The sequence below is a fragment of the Sus scrofa genome, chromosome 4, assembly GCF_000003025.6.
Source record: "Sus scrofa isolate TJ Tabasco breed Duroc chromosome 4, Sscrofa11.1, whole genome shotgun sequence".
NCBI classification, from domain to species: Eukaryota; Metazoa; Chordata; class Mammalia; order Artiodactyla; family Suidae; genus Sus; species Sus scrofa.
Window position 1 is genome coordinate 42,912,748 of NC_010446.5, and position 20,248 is coordinate 42,932,995.

At 38.6% G+C, this 20,248-nt stretch overlaps 1 protein-coding gene across 5 annotated transcripts in view; it reads right to left on the reverse strand.

The window, feature by feature from the left end:
* Positions 1 to 18,359, reverse strand: part of TMEM67 (transmembrane protein 67) — a 52,858-nt gene extending 34,499 nt beyond the window's left edge. For 3 of the 5 annotated variants that reach the window (XM_021089107.1, XM_021089104.1, XM_021089106.1), the window contains exons 1-7: positions 18,087 to 18,336; positions 15,999 to 16,087; positions 12,595 to 12,688; positions 11,530 to 11,629; positions 9,948 to 10,017; positions 9,780 to 9,854; positions 5,020 to 5,082 (exon numbers count right to left, since the gene is read on the reverse strand). In XM_021089107.1, coding sequence (XP_020944766.1) covers positions 5,020 to 5,082; positions 9,780 to 9,854; positions 9,948 to 10,017; positions 11,530 to 11,629; positions 12,595 to 12,688; positions 15,999 to 16,087; positions 18,087 to 18,312 — 717 coding nt within the window. In that variant the 5' untranslated portion in view covers positions 18,313 to 18,336. Of the gene's footprint in view, positions 1 to 5,019; positions 5,083 to 9,779; positions 9,855 to 9,947; positions 10,018 to 11,529; positions 11,630 to 12,594; positions 12,689 to 15,998; positions 16,088 to 18,086 lie in introns of all 5 variants that reach the window. The other 2 variants (XM_021089109.1, XM_021089105.1) reach the window with 1 other exon arrangement.

The window sequence follows — 20,248 nt, forward strand, 5'->3', positions numbered from 1 at the left end:
TGTAAGTTCCTGGACCAGGGACTGAATCCCAGCCACAGCTGTGATCTACATCACAGCTGCAGCAATGCTGGATCCTTAACCCACTGTACCACAGCAGGAACTCCCAAATGTGCACATTTTTAACTGTAAATTTTGGGTGAAAATATAAAGACAAACAACTGAAAGAACTAACTAAAACTTTTTTTTTTTTGTCTTTTTTTTTTTAACCTTTTCTAGGGCCACATCCGCGGCACATGGAGGTTCCCAGGCTAGGGGTCTGATCGGAGCTGTAGCCGCCAGCCTACAACACAGCTCACGTCAATGCCAGATCCTTAACCCACTGAGCAAGGCCAGGGATTGAACCCGCAACCTCATGGTTCCTAGTCGGATTCGTTAACCACTAAGTCACAACAGGAACTCCAGAACTAACTAAAACTTTACAGCATGACATTTGAAAAAACAATTCTGTGGAATAATTATATTTGAAAGAATAATAATGTGTTCCTGTGTTAGAGCTTATGCATATAAATCCAATCCATTTTGCTTAAGTAATTTGTTACATGAAAAATAAAATAAGACCATTTGTTGAGGTTGGCCCTCAAACATCTTTCTCAGTCTCCCCTCTCAGGCCAGTGAAATTTTAGCTATTCAAAAAAACAAAAAAACAAACAAAAAAAAAAACACTGCAAAAGAACCTGCCTCAACATAATAAAGGCCATATATGACAAACCCACAGCTAACATCATTCTCAATGGTGAAAAGCTGAAAGAATCCCTGCTGAGATTAGGAACAAGACAAGGATGTCCGCTCTCATCACTACTATTCAACGCAGTTTTAGAAGTCCTAGCCATGGCAATCAGAGAATAAAAAGAAATAAAAGGAATCCAAATTGGAAAGGAAGAAGTAAAACTACCACTATTTGCAGATGACATGACACTATACCTAGAGAATCCTAAAGATGCTACGAGAAAACTGTTATCAATGAATTTGGCAAAGTCGCAGGATACAAAATTAAGACACAGAAATTGAATGCATTTCTATATACTAACAATGAAAGATCAGAAAGAGAAATTAGGGAAGCAATCTCATTTATCATTGCATCAAAAAGAATAAAATACTTGGGTATAAACCTACCTAAAGAGACAAAAGACCTGTACTCTGAAAACTATAAGACGCTGATGAGAGAAATCAAGGAGGACACAAATAGATGGAAAGACATACCATGTTCTTGGATTGGAAGAGTCTATATTATCAAAATGACTATACAACCCAAGGCAATCTACAAATTCAATGCAACCCCTATCAAATTACCAAGGACATTTTTCACAGAACTCGAACAAAATATTTTAAAGTCTGTTTTGGAAGCACAAAAGACCCAGACTAGCAAAGACATCCTGAAAAAGAAAAATGGAGCTGGAGGAATCAGGGTCCCTGACTTCAGATCATACTACAAAGCTATAGTCATCAAAACCATATGGTACTGGCACAAAGACAGAAATATAGATCAGTGGAACAGGATAGAGAGTTCAGAATTAAACCCACACACCTATAGTCAACTACGCTATGACAAAGGAGGCAAGAATACACAATGGAGAAAAGACAGCCTGTTCTATAATTAGTGCTGGGAAAACTGGACAGCCACATGGAAAAGAATGAAATGAGAACACTCCCTAACACCATACACAAAAATAAACTCAAAATGGATTAAAGACCTAGATATAAGATCAGATACTATAAAACTGTTAGAGGAAAACAGAGGCCACTCTCTGACATAAACAACAGCAACATCTTCTCGGATCCACCTCTTAGAGTAATGACAGTGAAAACAAAAATTAACAAATGGGACTTAATTAAACCTAAAATTTTCTGCACAACAAAGGAAACCCTAAACAAAATGAAAAGACAACCCACAGAATGGGAGAAAATATTTGCAAATGAATTGACTGACAAGAGATTAATCTTCGAAATTTATAAACATCTTCTGCAGCTCAATACCAAAAAAAATGAATAATCCCATCAAAAAATGGGCAGAAGGGGAGTTCCCACGTGGCTCAGTGATTAATGAATCTGACTAGGAACATGAGGTTGTGGGTTCGATCCCTGGCCTTGCTCAGTGAGCTGTGGTGTAGGTCGCAGATGTGGCTCGGATCCTGCGTTGCTGTGGCTCTGGCGTAGGCTGGCAGCTACAGCTCCTATTTGACCCCTAGCCTGGGAACCTCCATATGCCACGGGAGCGGCCCAAGAAAATGGCAAAAAGACAAAAAAAAAAAAAAAAAAAAAAAAAAAAAGGGCAGAAGATCTAAACAGACAATTCTCCAAAGAAGACATACAGATGGCCAAAAAACACATGAAAAGATGTTCAACATCACTCATGATTAGAAAAACACAAATCAAAACACTATGAGGTACCACCTTACACCAGCTACAACGGCCATCATCAAAAAGTCTACAAACAGTAAGTGCTGGAGAGGGTGTGGAGAAAAAGGAACCCTATGACACTGTTGGTGGAAAAGTAAATTGGTGCAACCACTGTGGAAAACAGTATGGAGATTCCTCAGAAAACTAAAAATAGAACTACCATTTGATCTAGCAGTCTCACTCCTGGGCATCTATCCAGAAAAACCATAACTCAAAAAGATACATGTACTCCAATACTCATTGCAGCACTATATACAATAGCCAAGACATGGAAACAACCTAAATGTCCATCAACAGAGGAGTGGATCAAGAAGATGTGGTACATATACACAATGGAATATTACTCAGCCATTAAAAGGAAAGAAATAATGCAGCAACATGGATGGACCTAGAAATTGTCATGCTAAGTGAGGTCAGTCAGACAATGAGACACAATATCAAATGCTATCATTTACATGTGGATCTAAAAAAGGACACAATGAACTTCTTTGCAGAACAGATACTGACTCACAGACATTGAAAAACTTATGGTTTCCAAATGAGACAGGTTGTGGGTGGGGGGATGCACTGAGGGTTTGGGATAGAAATGCTATAAAATTGTGTTGTGATGATTGTTGTACAACTATAAATGTAATAAAATTCACTGAGTAATTAAAAAGAATAAAAATACCTATTTGAATTAAAAAAAAAAAAAAACACTGCAATAATCTTCTTTTTCCCCTTCTCATATCCACCTCATCAGTAAACCCTGTTGGCTCAATCTTCAAAGTATATCCAAAAGCTAAACAGTTCTCTCATTTCCATGGCAGCACCCTTGTCCAGGGGTCCATTTTCTCTCGTTGGGATTACTCTAGGACTCTCTTAACTGGTCTCCCCTGCTCCTGTCTTTGCCCCAGTAAAATCCACCCTCCATGATAGTGTGAGCCTTTCAAACTTGAAGCTCAACCATGGCTTCCTTTGCACATAATCCTCTCCATCCCATCCAGTACATGCCAGGTCCTCACCATAGCCCCCCTCTTTATCCCTGAACTCATTTCTCCATTTTCCCTGCTCACTCTGCCCTAGCCGCTCCAGCCTCCTTCCTGTTTCACAGGCATGAACACACCACAGAACTCCTGCTTTGGGACCTCTGCACTTGCTATGGCCTCTGCTAAGAATGTTCTTCCCTTCAGTATTTACACAACTCCCTTCTACTTCCTTCAGGTCTCTGCCCAAATATCACCCTCTCAAGAGAAGCCTGCCCTGACCACCCTCTGTAAAACAGTACTGCCTTCTATGCTCTATGTTCTTTTTTTTTTTTTTTGCCATTTCTAGGGCTGCTCCTGCGGCATATGGAGGTTCCCAGACTAGGGGTCAAATCAGAGCTGTAAACACCGGCCTACGCCAGAGCCACAGCAACTTGGGATCGGAACCATGTCTGCAACCTACACCACAGCTCACAGCAATGCCGGATTTTTAACCCACTGAGCAAGGCCAGGGATCAAACCCACAACCTCATGGTTCCTAGTTGGATTTGTTAACCACTGAGCCACGATGGGAACTCCCTATTCTCTATGTTCTTTATCCTACTATGGTGGTCTTCATAGCACTAAGCACCCTTGACATTTACTTAGAGTATAATTCCATAAGGTATTTTTATCTGCCTTTTCCTAAAATAGGTTACTTGATTTGAGAACAGGGCCTAGCAAGCAAGAGGTTATCTATAAACATTTACTGAATGACAGTATGAATCAGTTTCCTGAAACACTCAATTTCAGCTGAATAAGTTGGGCACAGACAGTCTGTGTATAATGAAATGTGAAATGAATAACAAGAAAGGATTTTTTTCTCATAGGATATGACCAAGGAGCTATATCTACTTATAGAGAAAACTTTTATTAACTGGAAAAATGACACCACAATTTTTCAAAATGAAATAAAATTAACAGTAAATGCCAGAGAGTATACGGAGAAAAGGAAATTACCATACAACCCAGCAATCCCACTCCTGGGCGTGTAACTGGCAAAAACTGTAATTCAAAAAAGATACATGCACCCCCAATGTTCATTGCAGAACTATTTACAATAGCCAAGATGTGGAGGCAACCTAAATGTCCATCAAGAGAGGAATGGATAAAGAAGACGTGGTACTATATACAATGGAATATTATTCAGCCATAAAAAAGAACAAAATAATATCATTTGCAGCAACATGGATGGACCTAGAGATTATCAGACAGAGTGAAGTCAGACAGAGAAAGACAAATATCATATGCTATCATTTACATGTGGAATCTAATAAAAATGACACAATAGAACTTATTTATAAAATAGAAATAAACACAGATTTCAAAACCAATCTAGAGGAAGAAATTAGGAGGATGGGAATAACATATACACACTACAGTATAAAACAGATAATTAACAAAGAACCTACTGTATAGCACAAGGAAATCTACTTAATAGTTTCTAATAATCTATATGGGAAAAAAGAATATATATGTGTATATGTATACATGATTCACTTTGCTGTACACCTAAAACTAATACAACACTGTAAGTCAATTATACTCCAATAAAATTAAAAAAGAAAAATAAAAAAGCAAAATTAAATAAAATTATTCTCCAAAATTTCAAACATACCCAACAAGCAGCTGCTGATGACTGCAAATACTTTGCAAACCATTCTGAAGTGAAAGACTTGCCCTGTAAACAAAAAGATGAATTTTAGTTTTAAATTCAAATAGAAATTCCTTAACCCTACCATCTGAGGAAGACATTAATATGCATTTGTTCAGTGGGGAATAACTAACATTACTTTCTCAATGTTATTAGAAAAATAGACTTTAATGGGAATATAAGAATAAATTCTAACCTATGTCAAAAGTTACAAATAAGACTACATTACAAAATCATATCACTGAGGCAAAAGATATAAGGAAACAAAGTATGCCTATAATCAAAACAAACCTACTATGCCCATTTTGCTTAAACAAAAAACAAAAATCAAAGTGGCAAAAAAAAAAAAGAAAGAAAGAAAAATTAGACCTTTAGAATTGGCTAACATTTGCTGATTTAGGGTTATCACACTATATTAAATCGGCAAGTAATAAAAAGAAGTATTTGTGAATAATTGCTACATAACAGGAGATTGAGAATATACAGACTAATGTTTAAAATCTCCAAAGTGGTGATTCTCAAACAATGATGGTTATCAGAATCTACTGCAGAATTTCTAAGAACAGAAAATGCCTGGCTTCATTCTAAACCAAATGAATCAGAATCTCAAGAATGAGACCAAGGTACACATGCTCCCTGAAAGCTGAAGATATAAGCCTCTGGCTATGAACCACTGCTGTAAAGCTTATCTGCATATCTTGCTAAAAACTGTGATACTGAGAAGCACCATTCAGAGTAAATTCTTTGAAAATGGACAAAGGAGATAAAACCAAATTATATGAAACATGGTACCACAACTGTCAAAAAATCTAAAATAAAATGAGTCACTATTTTCAACTCTTCAATAAGCAAAAATTCTCATTCTGTAAGAAAAAAATATATGCATAGAAGGCTGAACACACACACACACACAAAAACATAAGTAAAAATGGGAAGCAATGAAAATACTGGCAAATGCATGTAAAATGAAGCCACAGACAATGCCAGTGATAAAGTTGCATGATCTTTTATAAAACAATATCCACACACTTTAACCCAGGAATTTAGAAACACTTAGGAAATTTGGCTTAAGAGAATAATCTCTCCAAAAGGAAAAACACATCTATGTGCATAAAATAGTGGCTAGCAATATTATTAACAGAAAACCTAAATACTCAATAAATATATAATTATATAAATTTTAATACATAAACTAGAGTATTATATAACTATCTAAAATTATAATTACATTGGTTGAGCCTGGAACACTGTATGGAGAAACCAAGGTTGTGCCTAAAGACTAATGGAGACCTATCAATCTAACACAGGAACTATCTCTGTGGAAGTTCAAATCTGGGACAATTTGAGCTTTGAAAAGAAGAATAGCAGCAACTGCTGTGACTGATTATAACACTCAAGATACTATGAGTTTGCAGTAAAGTTTGAAAAAGAAAAGGAAGCAGTTTTTTTATTTTCATTTTTGCTAGGGCTGCATGTGGGACATATGGAAGTTCCTGAGCTAGGGGTTGAATTGGAGCTGCAGCTTCTGGCCTATCTCAAAGCCACAGCAACACGGGATCCAAGCCACGTCTGTGACCTACACCACAACTCATGGGAGGGATCAAACCCACATTACTGCAGAGCCAAAATGGGAACTCCAGGAAGCACAGAGACAATCACACCACCTTAACTACATTTTGTTGACATGTTTCATACACTGGCTACATAGAACCAGTCTGAACACCAGGTATAAAATGACTTCAAGTCAGGAATTCAAAACTTGTCCTCAGGAAAGTGTCAGTGTTCAAGACTGGCATGTTTAGGGAGTTCCCACTGTAGTGCAATGGAAATGAATCCAACTAGGAACCATGAGGTTGTGGGTTCGATCCCTGGCCTCGATCAGTGGGTTAAGGATCTGGCGTTGCTGTGAGCTGTGGTGTAGGTTGCAGACACGGTTTGGATCAGGCATTGCTGCCGGCAGCTGCAGATCCGATTGACCCTTAGCCTCGGAACCTCCATATGCCTCAGGCATGGCCCTAAAAAAAAAAAAAGACTGGCATGTTTAAATGAAATACATTAATCGAGTCAGACTAACTTTAAGACTGGAATAGCCTTTCCCTGCCTACTTTCCCTTCCTAGCAGAGAAGCCTGCAACAGATCTACTCCCATAGTAGTACAGGGGATGGAGGAGGTGGGGGATGGTATGAAAGACGGTTGGGTTATAGCAAGATGAGAAATTGAGGATGAGACCCAGAGTTCTCACTATGAGAGAAGGTACTGTCAAGTCTCACCACTGTCAAAAGGAAAGGCTAACACAAACTCTGAGGTATTGCTTTGGAGTTGAAAATATCAGTATGGATTCATTTATTTTATTTTATTTTTATTTTTTTTCTTCTTTCAGCCACGCCTGAGGCATATGGCAGTTCCTGGCCAGGAATCAAATCTGAGGCACAGTTGTGACCTATGCCACCGCTACAAGGAATGACAGATCCTTAACCCACTCTGCCACAGTGGGAACTCCCTGAACTCATTTAACAGATACACGAGAAACAGTTATATACATGTGTGTATGTACATACATAATGTGTGTATATACATTTCCAGCTATGTCTGCTAAAAAGGGCACACTAAGCATGGTAACTATGCTTTCTGAATACTATTTTTAAGAGCTTCGTAGAGAAACAGCTGATTCTGGGGCTGAAGCAGGAAAAGTACAAGTAAGGAAATGCTCAAAGAATGATGGGGATATGTCAAAAAGATATAGGAACCAACTCAAAAGGGCTTCTAATGGCCAAATCTAGGACAATTTGAGCATCAAAACAAGAAATACATATATTGGACTATTAAAAAATGAACAAAATAGGAACCCACACTGTTCTTAATGAACAAATAAATATATAAATGAGAAGGGGAAATTCTTCCTTAGAGTTGAATGTTAATAATGTGGAAGGAGGGAGTTCCCGTCATGGCTCAGTAGTTAACGAATCTGACTAGAACCATGAGGTTGCGGGTTTGATCCCTGGCCTTGTTCAGTGGGTTAAGGATCTGGCATTGCAGTGAGCTGTGGTGTAGGTTGCAGACATGGCTCGGATCCTGCATTGCTGTGGCTCTGGCGTAGGCTGGCGGCTACAGCTCCGATTCGACCCCTAGCCTGGGAACCTCCATATGCTGTGGAAGCAGCCCAAGAAATGGCAAAAAGACAAAAATAATAATAATAATAATAATGTGGAAGGAATGGTAGAAACATTTGGCAACCATCACAGTAGCAGCTGATAAAGGGAAGTGTCATCAGTGGAGACTAAAGCTATTAAGGTTTAGTGAAGAAGTGTAACTTTGGAAACGCTTCTCAAAAATATGAACCAATCACAAAGGGAAAATGGTAACTTTACAGTGCACATGGTGAGTTTATGGCAGGGGATCAAGGTTAACATCACCAGCAGTGGGACAGGGACAGGTAGGCATCATGTGCACCCTGATGTGACACAATGTACTGAGAACAGCACACCTTTTTTGTGGTTTCCTGCCAAGCATGACCTGACTATGAAGAAAGACCAGATGGACCCAGGTTGAGGATTTCGCTCTGGATTTAAAGCCTGAAATCTTTCAAACTGTCAAGCTCAAGGAAGGCAAGAAAATACTGAGGACCCGTTCCAGAGGAAGGAAAATGAAAGGGACATGACCTCCAATTGATTAGTAATCTGAGACCAAATATGAAAAAGAGACATTGTGGGAATTTTTGGCAAAATTAACTAAATTTGAAAAAGGAAAAAGTGAAAATTAAAGGCCTGCTAATTGGATAATGGGAGGAATCACTATAACCCAAGACTGGAGAAGAATGTCCCCAAAGACATGCATCTTATTACAGATGAGCTAATTTTTGGATATGATCTCATGCTCCCTATCTATACACCTATTTTGGCATTTTTTTGTTGTTGCTGCTCTGCAAATACCTGGTACTTGCCAGTTAGGCCACAAGACTACAGCAAAGAGGAATTTTTGCTTTATTCATGAGGATCCCAGATTTTACCCTCATCAAGGCTATCCTTACAGCTCTCCTAGTTACTCTCATTTTCTGCTCATTAACTAACCTCTAGTTAATCATCTAACTTCTATTCTATTGACTTGGTGACCTCTTCAGTTCCAGTTCATGCACTTCCCATTGTACATCCCAGACCGTGTCATCACTGGCTTCTGCTGCAAAAGCTCTAAATCTATGCCCTTGTACTCTCATCAATAAATAAGGAACCATGGACTTCCTTTGTGGCTCGCAGCAGAACTATAAATAAGGAACCTTGCCAGATAAAAATAATCCTCAAATCTCCCGTGACTACCATGTGCAGACACTGTGAGGTAGGTTATTATTATTCCCAATTTACAAATAACAGAACTGAAGTTTAGAAAGCCTAAAGATATAAAACTAATGACAGGAAATCCAGGGTTCAAATCTAGAGTCTTTGGTGCTCTTAACTGTATTAAGCTGCACTCTTTATAGGATCTATAAAGAATCTTTCCAGCTTAAACATTCTGTGATTCACTGAAAAAGAAACAAGCTAAGGGAGAGAAGACGTATAAGTAACGAATAAATTATAATGCTGAGTTGTTAGTCTAATGTTTCTTATTGACTGATAACTGCTGCTTTAAAGTGATTTACACAAATGTTTCTCATTTTACCCCAAATTAAGGACCAAAGGAAGAAATGCAGAAAGATCCTTAACAACAGAACAAAAAAACTGAAGTATACTCACAAGCTCTCCATAACGTGCAGTTGAAATCATATGTGGGGGAAAATTCCCTGTGCTGCTGAAACATAATTCTCCTGTCTTCATAAATAAATAAGAGGGAAAAAAAGTTAATGGAAGAGTATAAGCAATTTAATTTAAAAATATATACATTATAAATTTGATCAGCCTTACTAAAATGTTAGGCTCTGAACATGCACAGGACCTGCTGGTATTAATGAATGTTGGTTCACATCGGACACACCTGTCGATACAACAAAAATAGTTTTGAAAATATTAATGAATTACAGTAGCCCTAATCTAATCAAGAATTTGTCTTCCTGAACACTAGGTGTGAATAGGTTCATTCCACTAAGCAAATAGTTTTAATAAAGTAAACATATTAAAGTATTTTTTCATTTTTTAAAGTTTTATTGCATATTAAAAGTATGAACACTGATTTGAATAGTTTTATACTGTTCTTTGTATTACAAACCAAGGTATAAAAAAATAAAATCAACCAATGATAGGGGAATAGTTTTCTGAAACCACACATAATAGAAAACAAATAACACTGAATAGAAAAGATGGCTAAGTCACTCAATTAACAAAAGAACCCAACAAACTCACATAATGAAACCCAATCCATTTTTATAAGTAGTTATATCAAATATACTTTAATTATTTCTCTGCCACAAAGCAAAAAGGTAATATATGCTAAAAAGACACATGTATCTATCCCCTCATCAAGCCCATAATCAACACTTTAAAAGTTTTTCATTGACTTTACTTATTTTAGGAAAAAATATTGTTCATTAATAAATGATATAGAGGGAGAGAAGGCGTTGGATGAGCATGGATCCTGATGGGTTTCTATGGGTATTCATTACCTGCAAGATAGGACAGGTATGAGAGGAGGCTGGGGCATAGTACGTAGCTCAAACTAGGCTTGGGGAGGTCTAAGAGGGGAAGAAAAAGGGGTCAGCCCAGTAGGCTGTGTTAGGATGCTGCAACTTAGGTCAGCCAGGGAGAAAAGATGATCAACACTAAGTATCCCCAGGAGAAGCTTCTCTAGTATTTTCTATCTTAAATTTGGGAATTGAAGAGAAAACAGTGCTTAGAGGAAGGTCAGCATGTAGGCTTCTAAAAAAATTGAAGAATTTGGAATAGGAATAATGTGGTTAAGTTAGAGATGGAGGGGTGTGTATATGGTGCACAGGATGCATGCATAAACAGGAACAGGAAATGATAGAGAACAGGGCTATAAATCAGGGTACCTGGATATGGTAATTATCACTACATTCATTAATGTATTTTTATGAAATACAATATATATAGTACCCAGTATACAGTAAGTATACTGCAAATAAATGTTACTATCATATACTATATATTAGATTATAGATTATGTACAAAATACCTAATGACAAACAAAAATAGTATCTTTTACTGAGCGCTTACTCTGCAGTACTTAGCTAAGACCCTTAGGTATTTATTTCTGAGCTGTGATAACAGCCTAAGAAGTAGGTGGTATATCCCCATATTAAAGACAAGGAGACTGACTTGCCCAGTGAAGGTCAAACAACCAAAGAGAGACTAAAACAAAATTTAAATCCTATTTTCTCTCATTCTCTGGGCCTAAGCTTCTTTACCTGTTAATATCTACTTCTATCTTTCCTTGGGTTATTGCAAGGAGCAAGAAATATGATTGGGAAGGCAAGACTCTACATAAATATAAGATGATATTAATGAAGTTAGCACCCAGCACACTGCTTACCTGGTTCCTAAAGCATTTGCTACCGTAAAAGAGTTCTCACTGTCATCACAGAGCTTACAAGTTGCTTGGGACAACAATGTTCCATTAACATCTCTTTCCACTAAACAATTTAGAAACAACAAGATATAATTCATAATCAACATATAAGCTTCTATACACTTAGTAAAACCCACCTGTAATATTATTCTAAAACTTCCCATAATGCCTTATTTGCATAAAAGACAGGTCAAGCACCTTCTATTATAATAAATTATCGAAAAGTGAAGCCCTCCCCATTACCACATGAAAAATACAGAAACTAATTTCCAAATCATCATCATCATCATAAGTTAATATATTTTTCTCAGAAAATTTCTTACATCTTACCTACATGTTCTTGTTGTACTGGGTATGGGGAAACAAATATTGACATAGACTGCTGATGTCTTTCACAACTTAAAAGGCTTTTGGTAGTATCTACTCAAATTATTTCATTTTCAGATACCTAACCTACAGAAACACTTGTACATGTGTATAAGAATATTCATCAAAACAATATTTGTTAGGAGTTCCTGTTGTGGCTCAGTGGAAATGAATCCGACTAGTAACCATGAGGATGCAGGTTTGATCCCTGGCCTCGCTCAGGGGGTTAAGGATCCAGCATTGCCATTAGCTGTGGTATAGGTCACAGACATGGCTCGGCTCATGTGTTACTGTGGCTGTGGTACAGGCCAGCAGCTGTAGCTCCGATTAGATCCCTAGCCTTGGAACTTCCATATGCTGTGAGTGCGGCCACAGCATAAAAATAAAGCAAAAAATAACAACAACAACAAAACAATATTTGTTAGAAAATGATCTAAATAGAAAATGCTAATGACATACTATGGAGCAGATATAAAAAGAATGAGGCAGATCTAACAGATCATATTGTTAACTGAAAAAAGTATGCTGCAGAACATTATTTTTGGAATATTTACATAAAAATACCATTTATTTGTCCTGTGGTTACAATGGACATGTTTGTATTAAAAACAGAAAGAAAGAAAAAAGATTCTAGAAGGACACATTCTAGAGTCTACTTCTTACCCAAGATATGGCCAGTAGGACAGTGGCATTTTCCTTCTGCAGTTAAGCCATCAGGGCAAGAAATACAGTTCCAGCCATCTTCAGTAACACCTTTCTAAATTGGAAAAAAAAAAAAAAAAAAAAAAAGATTATTTTCCCCTTCTTGATTAACTTTCTCCTTAATTGATCATGTAAGTTCAAAAAGCCACAACAGTGTATAATTTGAAGGCAATATGTAAAAAAATTATATACATATGAGGCATAAAATTTTCCTAAAGAGCCAATTTGTGCTAAATTTCAAAAATTAAGCTATATATTACTGCCATGTACTGAGTGCTATTAACTCCAGGCAATAGTTCTTTCTTCCTCATGATTTTCAACTCAAAGAACTCCTTACTCTCATAATTAATACTGTCATTCAGTTTTTTCATTTACAAAGATAAAATGCAACAAAATTCAACAGGATTTAATCAATAGACAGCTAGCTAATAATTCAGTCTTATCTGTTTTGTTGTTGTTGTTGTCTTTTTAGGGCTGCACCTGAGGCACATGTAGGTTCTCAGGCTAGGGGTCCAATCAGAGCTGTAGCTGCCGGCCTATGCCAGAGCCACAACAACACGGGATCCAAGCCACATCTGCAACCTACACCACAGCTCACGGCAACACCGGATCCTTAACCCACTGAGTGACACCAGGGATCTAACCCGAGTCCTTATGGATGCTAGCCGGGTTGCTTAAGTGCTGAGCCATGATGGGACCTCCCAGTCTTAACCTGTTCTAAAATAATTATTCTAATTTTTTAAAGTTCAAATATATTAGCTTTAAAAATTAAGTTGTGATCAAAATGGATGAATTGTATGAAATATACTTAAATTTGTTTAAATTATGAGATCTTTCCATATATCCATTAATAGTTTGTACTAGTAAAGGTTTTTTATAAAATATGACATCATCCAACATTTAGCTTATAATATGGTTTAGAAAAAACCTGAGGTAAAATACAGTAATTTTATTACTAACATGAATGTGACCAAAATTAATAGAGAACAATGGTAATAACAAAACAATATCACAGACAATTTTAAATTTTGGTTAAAAAGACTGGACATGGTGTATAGCACTGGGAACTATATCTAGTCACTTATGATGGAGCATGATAATGTGAAGAAAAAGAATGTGTATATGTATGTGTGACTGGGTCACCTTGCTATACAGCAGAAAATTGACAGAACACTATAAACCAGCTAAATGGGAAAAAAAATCATTTAAAAAAAAAGAAAAAAAAAACATATCCCTCTAAATGTGAGGATGCCATTTAGGCACTGCAAAAAACAAAACAAAACAAAACAAAACAAAAAAAAGACTGGACACATCAAGAAATGCTCCTATATTTATTAGTACATTTACGCATATAGGACTTTTTAAAAATTATGATGACTTAATAATGTCACCGAAAAATAAATCTGCTTTGGCACCATTTCAAATTAGTAGCTTTTGTTTTGTTTTTAGTCTTTTTAGGGCTGTGCCTGTGGCACATGGAAGTTTCCAGGTTAGGGGTCAATTTGGAGCTGTAGCTGCTGGCCTATACCACAGCCACAGCAACGAGGGAACTGAGCCATGTCTGTTATCTACACCACAGCTCACAGCAAAGCCAGATCCATAACCCACTGAGTGAGGCCCGGGACTGACCCCGTGTCCTCACGGATACTAGTCGGGTTTGTTTCCACTGAGCCACAACAAGAACTCCTATTAGTAGCTTTTTATCATGGATATTTCAGCCAGGGTCAATATTTCCAAAAATATAAAGTATCAAAATGATCATCGAACCTATAAGCAGGAATTCCATCATGGCTCAGCGGTAACCGATCCAAACTGTATTCATAAGGACGTGGGTTTGATTCCTGGTTGTGCGCAGTGGGTTAAGGATCCAGCATTGCTGTGGGCTATGGTATAGGTCACAAATGAGGCTCAGATCCTACATTGCTGGGGCTGTGCTTTGACCCCTAGCCTGGGAACTTTCATATGCCGCAGATGCGTCCCTAAAAGGACAAACAAACAAACAAAAAAAACCCCTATAGGTAATAGTCATAAACCAGGACAACTGGCAAATATTAAATTCCCAGATTTAATTTTCTTTAATACAGATAATGAGAAGAAACATTATTATAAAAGTCAGAACTGGGAGTTCCCATTGTGGCTCAGTGAAAACGAATCTGACTAGCAACCAAGAGGATGCAGATTTGATCCCTGGCCTCGTTCAGTGGGTTAAGGATCTGGCGTTGCTGTGAGGTGTGGTATGGATTGCAGATACCGCTTAGATCTGGAGTTGCTGTGGCTGTGGCACAGGCCAGCGGCTACAGCTCCGATTCAACCCCTAGCCCGGGAACCTGCGGGTGTGACCCTAAAAAGACAAAAAAAAAAGTCAGAATTGAACTCCTATTTATCCAAAATGACTGGAAGATATATTGCTATTAAGAATCATAATATATAGTAACTATTAATTTTCCAAAAATTATTATATAATGAAGTTATAAAACAGCAATGGATTCATGTTTAATTATGAATTTTAGTGATGCAATTGGCATTTCACAAACTTATCACACCTTACATATCATTACAAACATGAATTATTATATAAAATTGTTCACACTGGAGTTCCCATTGTGGCTCAGCAGAAACGAACATGACTAGTATCCTTGATGATGTGGGTTCCATCCCTGACCTCCCTCAGTGGGTTAAGGATCCAGCATTGCCGTGAGCTGTGGTGTAGGTTGCGGGTGCAGCTTGGATCCTGCGTTGCTGTGGCTGTGGCATAAGCTGGCAGCTGTAGTTCTGATTTGACCTCTAGGTTGGGAATTTCCATATGACACAGATGCAGCCCTAAAATGAAAATAAAAACTGTTGACACAATAAGTTTAAGATATTGAACTCAATCACTCAATCTGTACCAAAGGATACACACATTCCAAACTGATTTATATGTGCATTATTCATTCATCTATTTTCCTTTATAACTCAGTTTCTCTATGAAGTAAAATAAAGACACACTAATTTTCACAGCTTTGTGTTTTTTTAGATTTCAGACTTTTAAAAGTAAACCAGTATCACTGTTTTTCCAAGTTTGCAAAATTTCACTGATCTCCACAAATTTACTCTAGTAAAAACAAAGTTACCTTAATAATTTTAAATTTGTGGGAAAATATGATAGTACAGCATTAAACTGTAGTTTAAAAAAGAAAGATATTGGAAGTTCCTCTTGTGGCTCAGTGGGTTAAGGACCGAATCCCCAACCCACTGCGCAAGGCCAGGGAATTGAACCCAAAATCTCATGGTTCCTAGTCAGATTTGTTTCCGCTGTGACACAATGGGAACTCCTATATTCCCCCCCGCCCCAGTAAGATTATATTTAAATAAATACTCCATACCATGCTTTCTGGGCACTTCTTACAAATAATATCAGGTCCTCCATTATTAGAGATCATCTGAAATCCTGGTAGACACACACATGAAGTTCCTAAAAAGAAAAGAACCAATTTTGACTTTAATAAATACAATTCCAAGATAGGAAATTTTTAATAATTCTTAAAATCTTCAGAATCAGTAGTTGAGAGCAAGACAGTGGAGCCAATACTGCCTGGGTTCTAATCTTGATTCTGCTACTTAGTTGTGTGACTCTGACCAAGGTACCAAACTGCTCTGTGCCTTGGGTTCCAATTTGGTAAAATGAGGACAACAATACTTACCTCATGGGGTTAATAAGAGTATTAAATTAGTTATTATACGTAAACATCTTAGAATATGCCTGGCGCACAGTAGATATTGTGTTTGCTACCATTTTAGGTGCAAGTGCAAGCATAAGCAAACTATTAAGTTATAACTATTAAACATAAAATCAAACTCTTGATTAACTGCTATGGCAAATTTTACACTTTCTTTTTTCTTTTTAGGGATGGACTTGCAGCATATGGAAGTTCCTGGGCTAGGGGTCGAATCAGAGCTGGAGCTGCCAGCCTACACTACAGCCCATGGCAACAGCAGATCCTTAACCCACTGAACGAGGCCAGGGATCGAACCCATGTCCTCATGGATACTAGTCAGGTTTGTAACTTGCTGAGCCACAACAGGAATTCTGGAATTTTTACACTTCTATTCTACCCAACCATACACATATATACTCAATGAATTCAAATTTACCTGGTCAAAACAAAACCTTATTAGGAAAGTTATCTTTATTCAAATAAGTCATTGTTTTCCTCTGTTTGGAAAGACAGTAAATTTTATAAGATAATCACTATTCGACCTGATGGATAGGTTAGGACAGCACTCTCTAAAAAGGCATTAAGTGGATACAACATCCATAGGTATACATATAGTAGAATGCTTATCATACTAGGGTTCATAACTATGAAACTAACCCTTACGCTTTAAAGTCCGGGAAACGCTTTCTCATTCATCTTTTCTTACCTGACCTGTCCTACAGGATTATTTTATAAGGACATATAAAATTTGAAGATGGCAGAAAGTTAATGCCATGGGTGATCAAGTGGAGATTAAAAACATCCTTGACTTCAGGAGTTCCCGTCGTGGCGCAGTGGTTAACGAATCCGACTAGGAATCAGGAGGTTGCGGGTTCGATCCCTGCCCTTGCTCAGTGGGTTGACGATCCGGCGTTGCCATGAGCTGTGGTGTAGGTTGCGGATGCAGCTCGGATCCCGCGTTGCTGTGGCTCTGGTATAGGCTGGCAGCTACAGCTCCGATTAGACCCCTAGCCTGGGAAACTCCATATGCCGCAGGAGCAGCCCAAGAAATGGCAAAAAGACAAAAAAAAAAAATCCTTGACTTCAGAATACGGAAATACTTATTCTGAGCAGTTTTAGTGAGGACAACCAGGGACCAAATGATAAACGTTTCAAGAAGAAAAAAAAAAAAAAGCTTAATTTAAAGAGACCTCAAGGGCAATTAGTAATATTCAACACTAAAAGGGCTAGATCCTAAGAAAATTTATAATATTACTGACATACTGTATAGTGGAAATACATAGGTTGAGACTGAGGGTCATTCATTTCCTTATCTGTAAAATGAGAAGGCTGGGCCTGATTATGCTTAAGATCTTTTCCAGCTCGAAACTTCTGGGATTTGAAAAGCAAGGAAAAAAGCGATCAAAATGTACAAGCCCTAATTTGTATTCCCTCCCCAATTTGTCCTGTCACCTGCTTTTTCACCTTATTCAGTTTTTTCAGGTGCCTCCCTAAAAGACTTCCCGGATAAGGAGTAGGGGAATGGAGACAAGAAATTAATTACTGGCAACGGCCTACGGACCAGGGTTTCCTCATCCTCATATGTTGTGCGCAAGTTGCAATCCTCCAAGGAAACCCTTCTCTCGGCTGTTGGCAGTTAACCTTTCTGAAATATTCTTTCCGCAGACGAAAAGGTGTTTCGACGACCCTGGGGTCTGGGGACAGAGCCAAGGTGGGAGTGGTACTTTAGCCAGGGCCCACCCGGAGCCATCTCACCTCCGGCATCCTGCATCTGGTTAGCTCCACACGGCACACAGGAGAGCGCGGAGATATCGAAGTACTGGTTGTGACCGCATGTCTCTGGTTGCTGGAAAGGGAAAAAGAAGGTCTGAGTCTGTGAGACTCGAGGCACTACCAATAAGAGGAATACGGTCACAGTCGCTACGGAGCGGACAGACCTGGCGGCCATTGCCACCCCAGGACCACAGCTGCCCGTCACCATGGTGAGACGCTAGCGGGCCGCGCATTATACGCGCCCCATCAGCCTCCGCGACGACTTTGCAGAGCTGATTGGACAACTGAGGCCCGGATTCCGGAAGTGTCGGCCACTGCTGCCTGGTTGCTAGGTTACCAAAGCCGCGGGAAGCTGCCTGGTCTGGGTTACATGCAAGCTAACGCGGGAGCCTGGCAGGCGCGACAGGCTGTTTAAAATGTTTGCTTCAAACTCTGCTATGCCACCTATTATCAGGACGCGAAGTTAATTTAGGAGGTCGCGAAATAGAATAGCACAGCAAAGAAATTATCTGATTTTAGCACACAAACTGAGTGTTATTTCATTAATCTGTTAAATGACATTTACATCAAAATTTATGCAGAGTAAGTCAGAGTTCCCGTTGTAGCACAGCGGAAACAAATCTTACTAGCATCCATGAGGACGTAGGTTCTATCTCTGGCCTCACTAAGTGGGTTAAGGATCCAGGTTCCTGAGCTGTGACGTAGGTCGCAGACGCCTCTCAGATCTGGCCCATTGCTGTGATTGCGCGGTAGGCCAGCGGTTACAGCTCAGATTGGACCGCTAGCCTGGGAACCTCCAGATGCCATGAGTGCCAGCCCTCAAAAAAAAAAAAAAAAAAAAAAAAAATTTATACACAGTAGGTCATTATCGTATTAAAAGAGACATCTCAACAATGAATTTGTCAAAAATACCTTCGTCAAAAAAGGAAAAACACTGATTTGAAATATGCAATGTCGGAAGATTGGCACTAAAAAAAGATCTTTACTGACGGAACTTTCTTTGTGTTTTTTCTTTCTTTCTTTTTTTTTTTTTTTTCTTTTTTTTTTTTTTGTCTTTTTACCTTTTTCTAGGGCCGCTCCCGCAGCATATAGAGGATCCCAGGCTAGGGGTCTGAGCGGAGCTGTAGCCACCAGTCTACACCAGAGCCACAGCAACGCAGGACCCCAGCCGTGTCTGCAACCTATACCACAGGTCACGGCAACGCCGGATCCTTAACCCACTGAGCCAGGCCAGGGATCGAACCTGCAACCTCATGGTTCCCAGTCGGATTCGTTAACCACTGCACCACGATGGGAACTCCTGTCTTCTTTTTTTTGAGCATAAGAAATCATGTATAGAAGATGAGATCATCTTTACTCCAGTTGTGAATAAAAAAAAAAGGAATCTATTTTTTTAATCAAATGTACACATAAGTGAATATTGTCTTTCAAAATAGGCACCCTTAGGAGTTCCCTTTGTGGCACAGCGTAGGCAAATTTGACTAGCAATCATGAGGTTGCTGGTTCCATCCCTGGCCTTGCTCAGTGGGCTAAGGATCTAGCCTTGCTGCAAGCTGAGGTGTAGGTCACAGATGTGGCCCCAATCCAGCAATTCTGTGGCTGTGGTGTAGGCCAGCAGCTGTAGCTCCGATGCAACCAATAGCCTGGGAACCTCCATATGCTGTGGGTGCCCCCCCCCCAAAGACAAAAAAATCAAGCACTTGGAGGCTCTCGGCCCCCAAACATTTTAGAATTGTCCTCAAAGCCAGTATCTGGGTCATAAAAGAAAAAATTACATTTTAATATTTACATTCCCTTTCTGCTTCTGTTGTATTCTATTTATTTTATTGTTGTATTTTGTCCCCCTCCCACACCCAGTAAAAGCTGGCATATTTTGAAGACACCTTATTCATCAGTGTTAGTGTTAGTGTTAGCTTGAAATGACTTTTGGCTTTCTCAGAAAAACACAAACTTTGTAATAAAAACAATGATTTATCACTATTAAGGGAATACATGTATGTAATATTCTCAATATGTGTGGTAACATGCATCTAGGAAAGTTAGCTAACTTTAACTATTAGCCACCATTAGGCCTAGTATTCTTCATGTGACCTTCCCACAAAGATCTGCATTCACTCTGTCACTAATATCTGTGGCACAGAAGG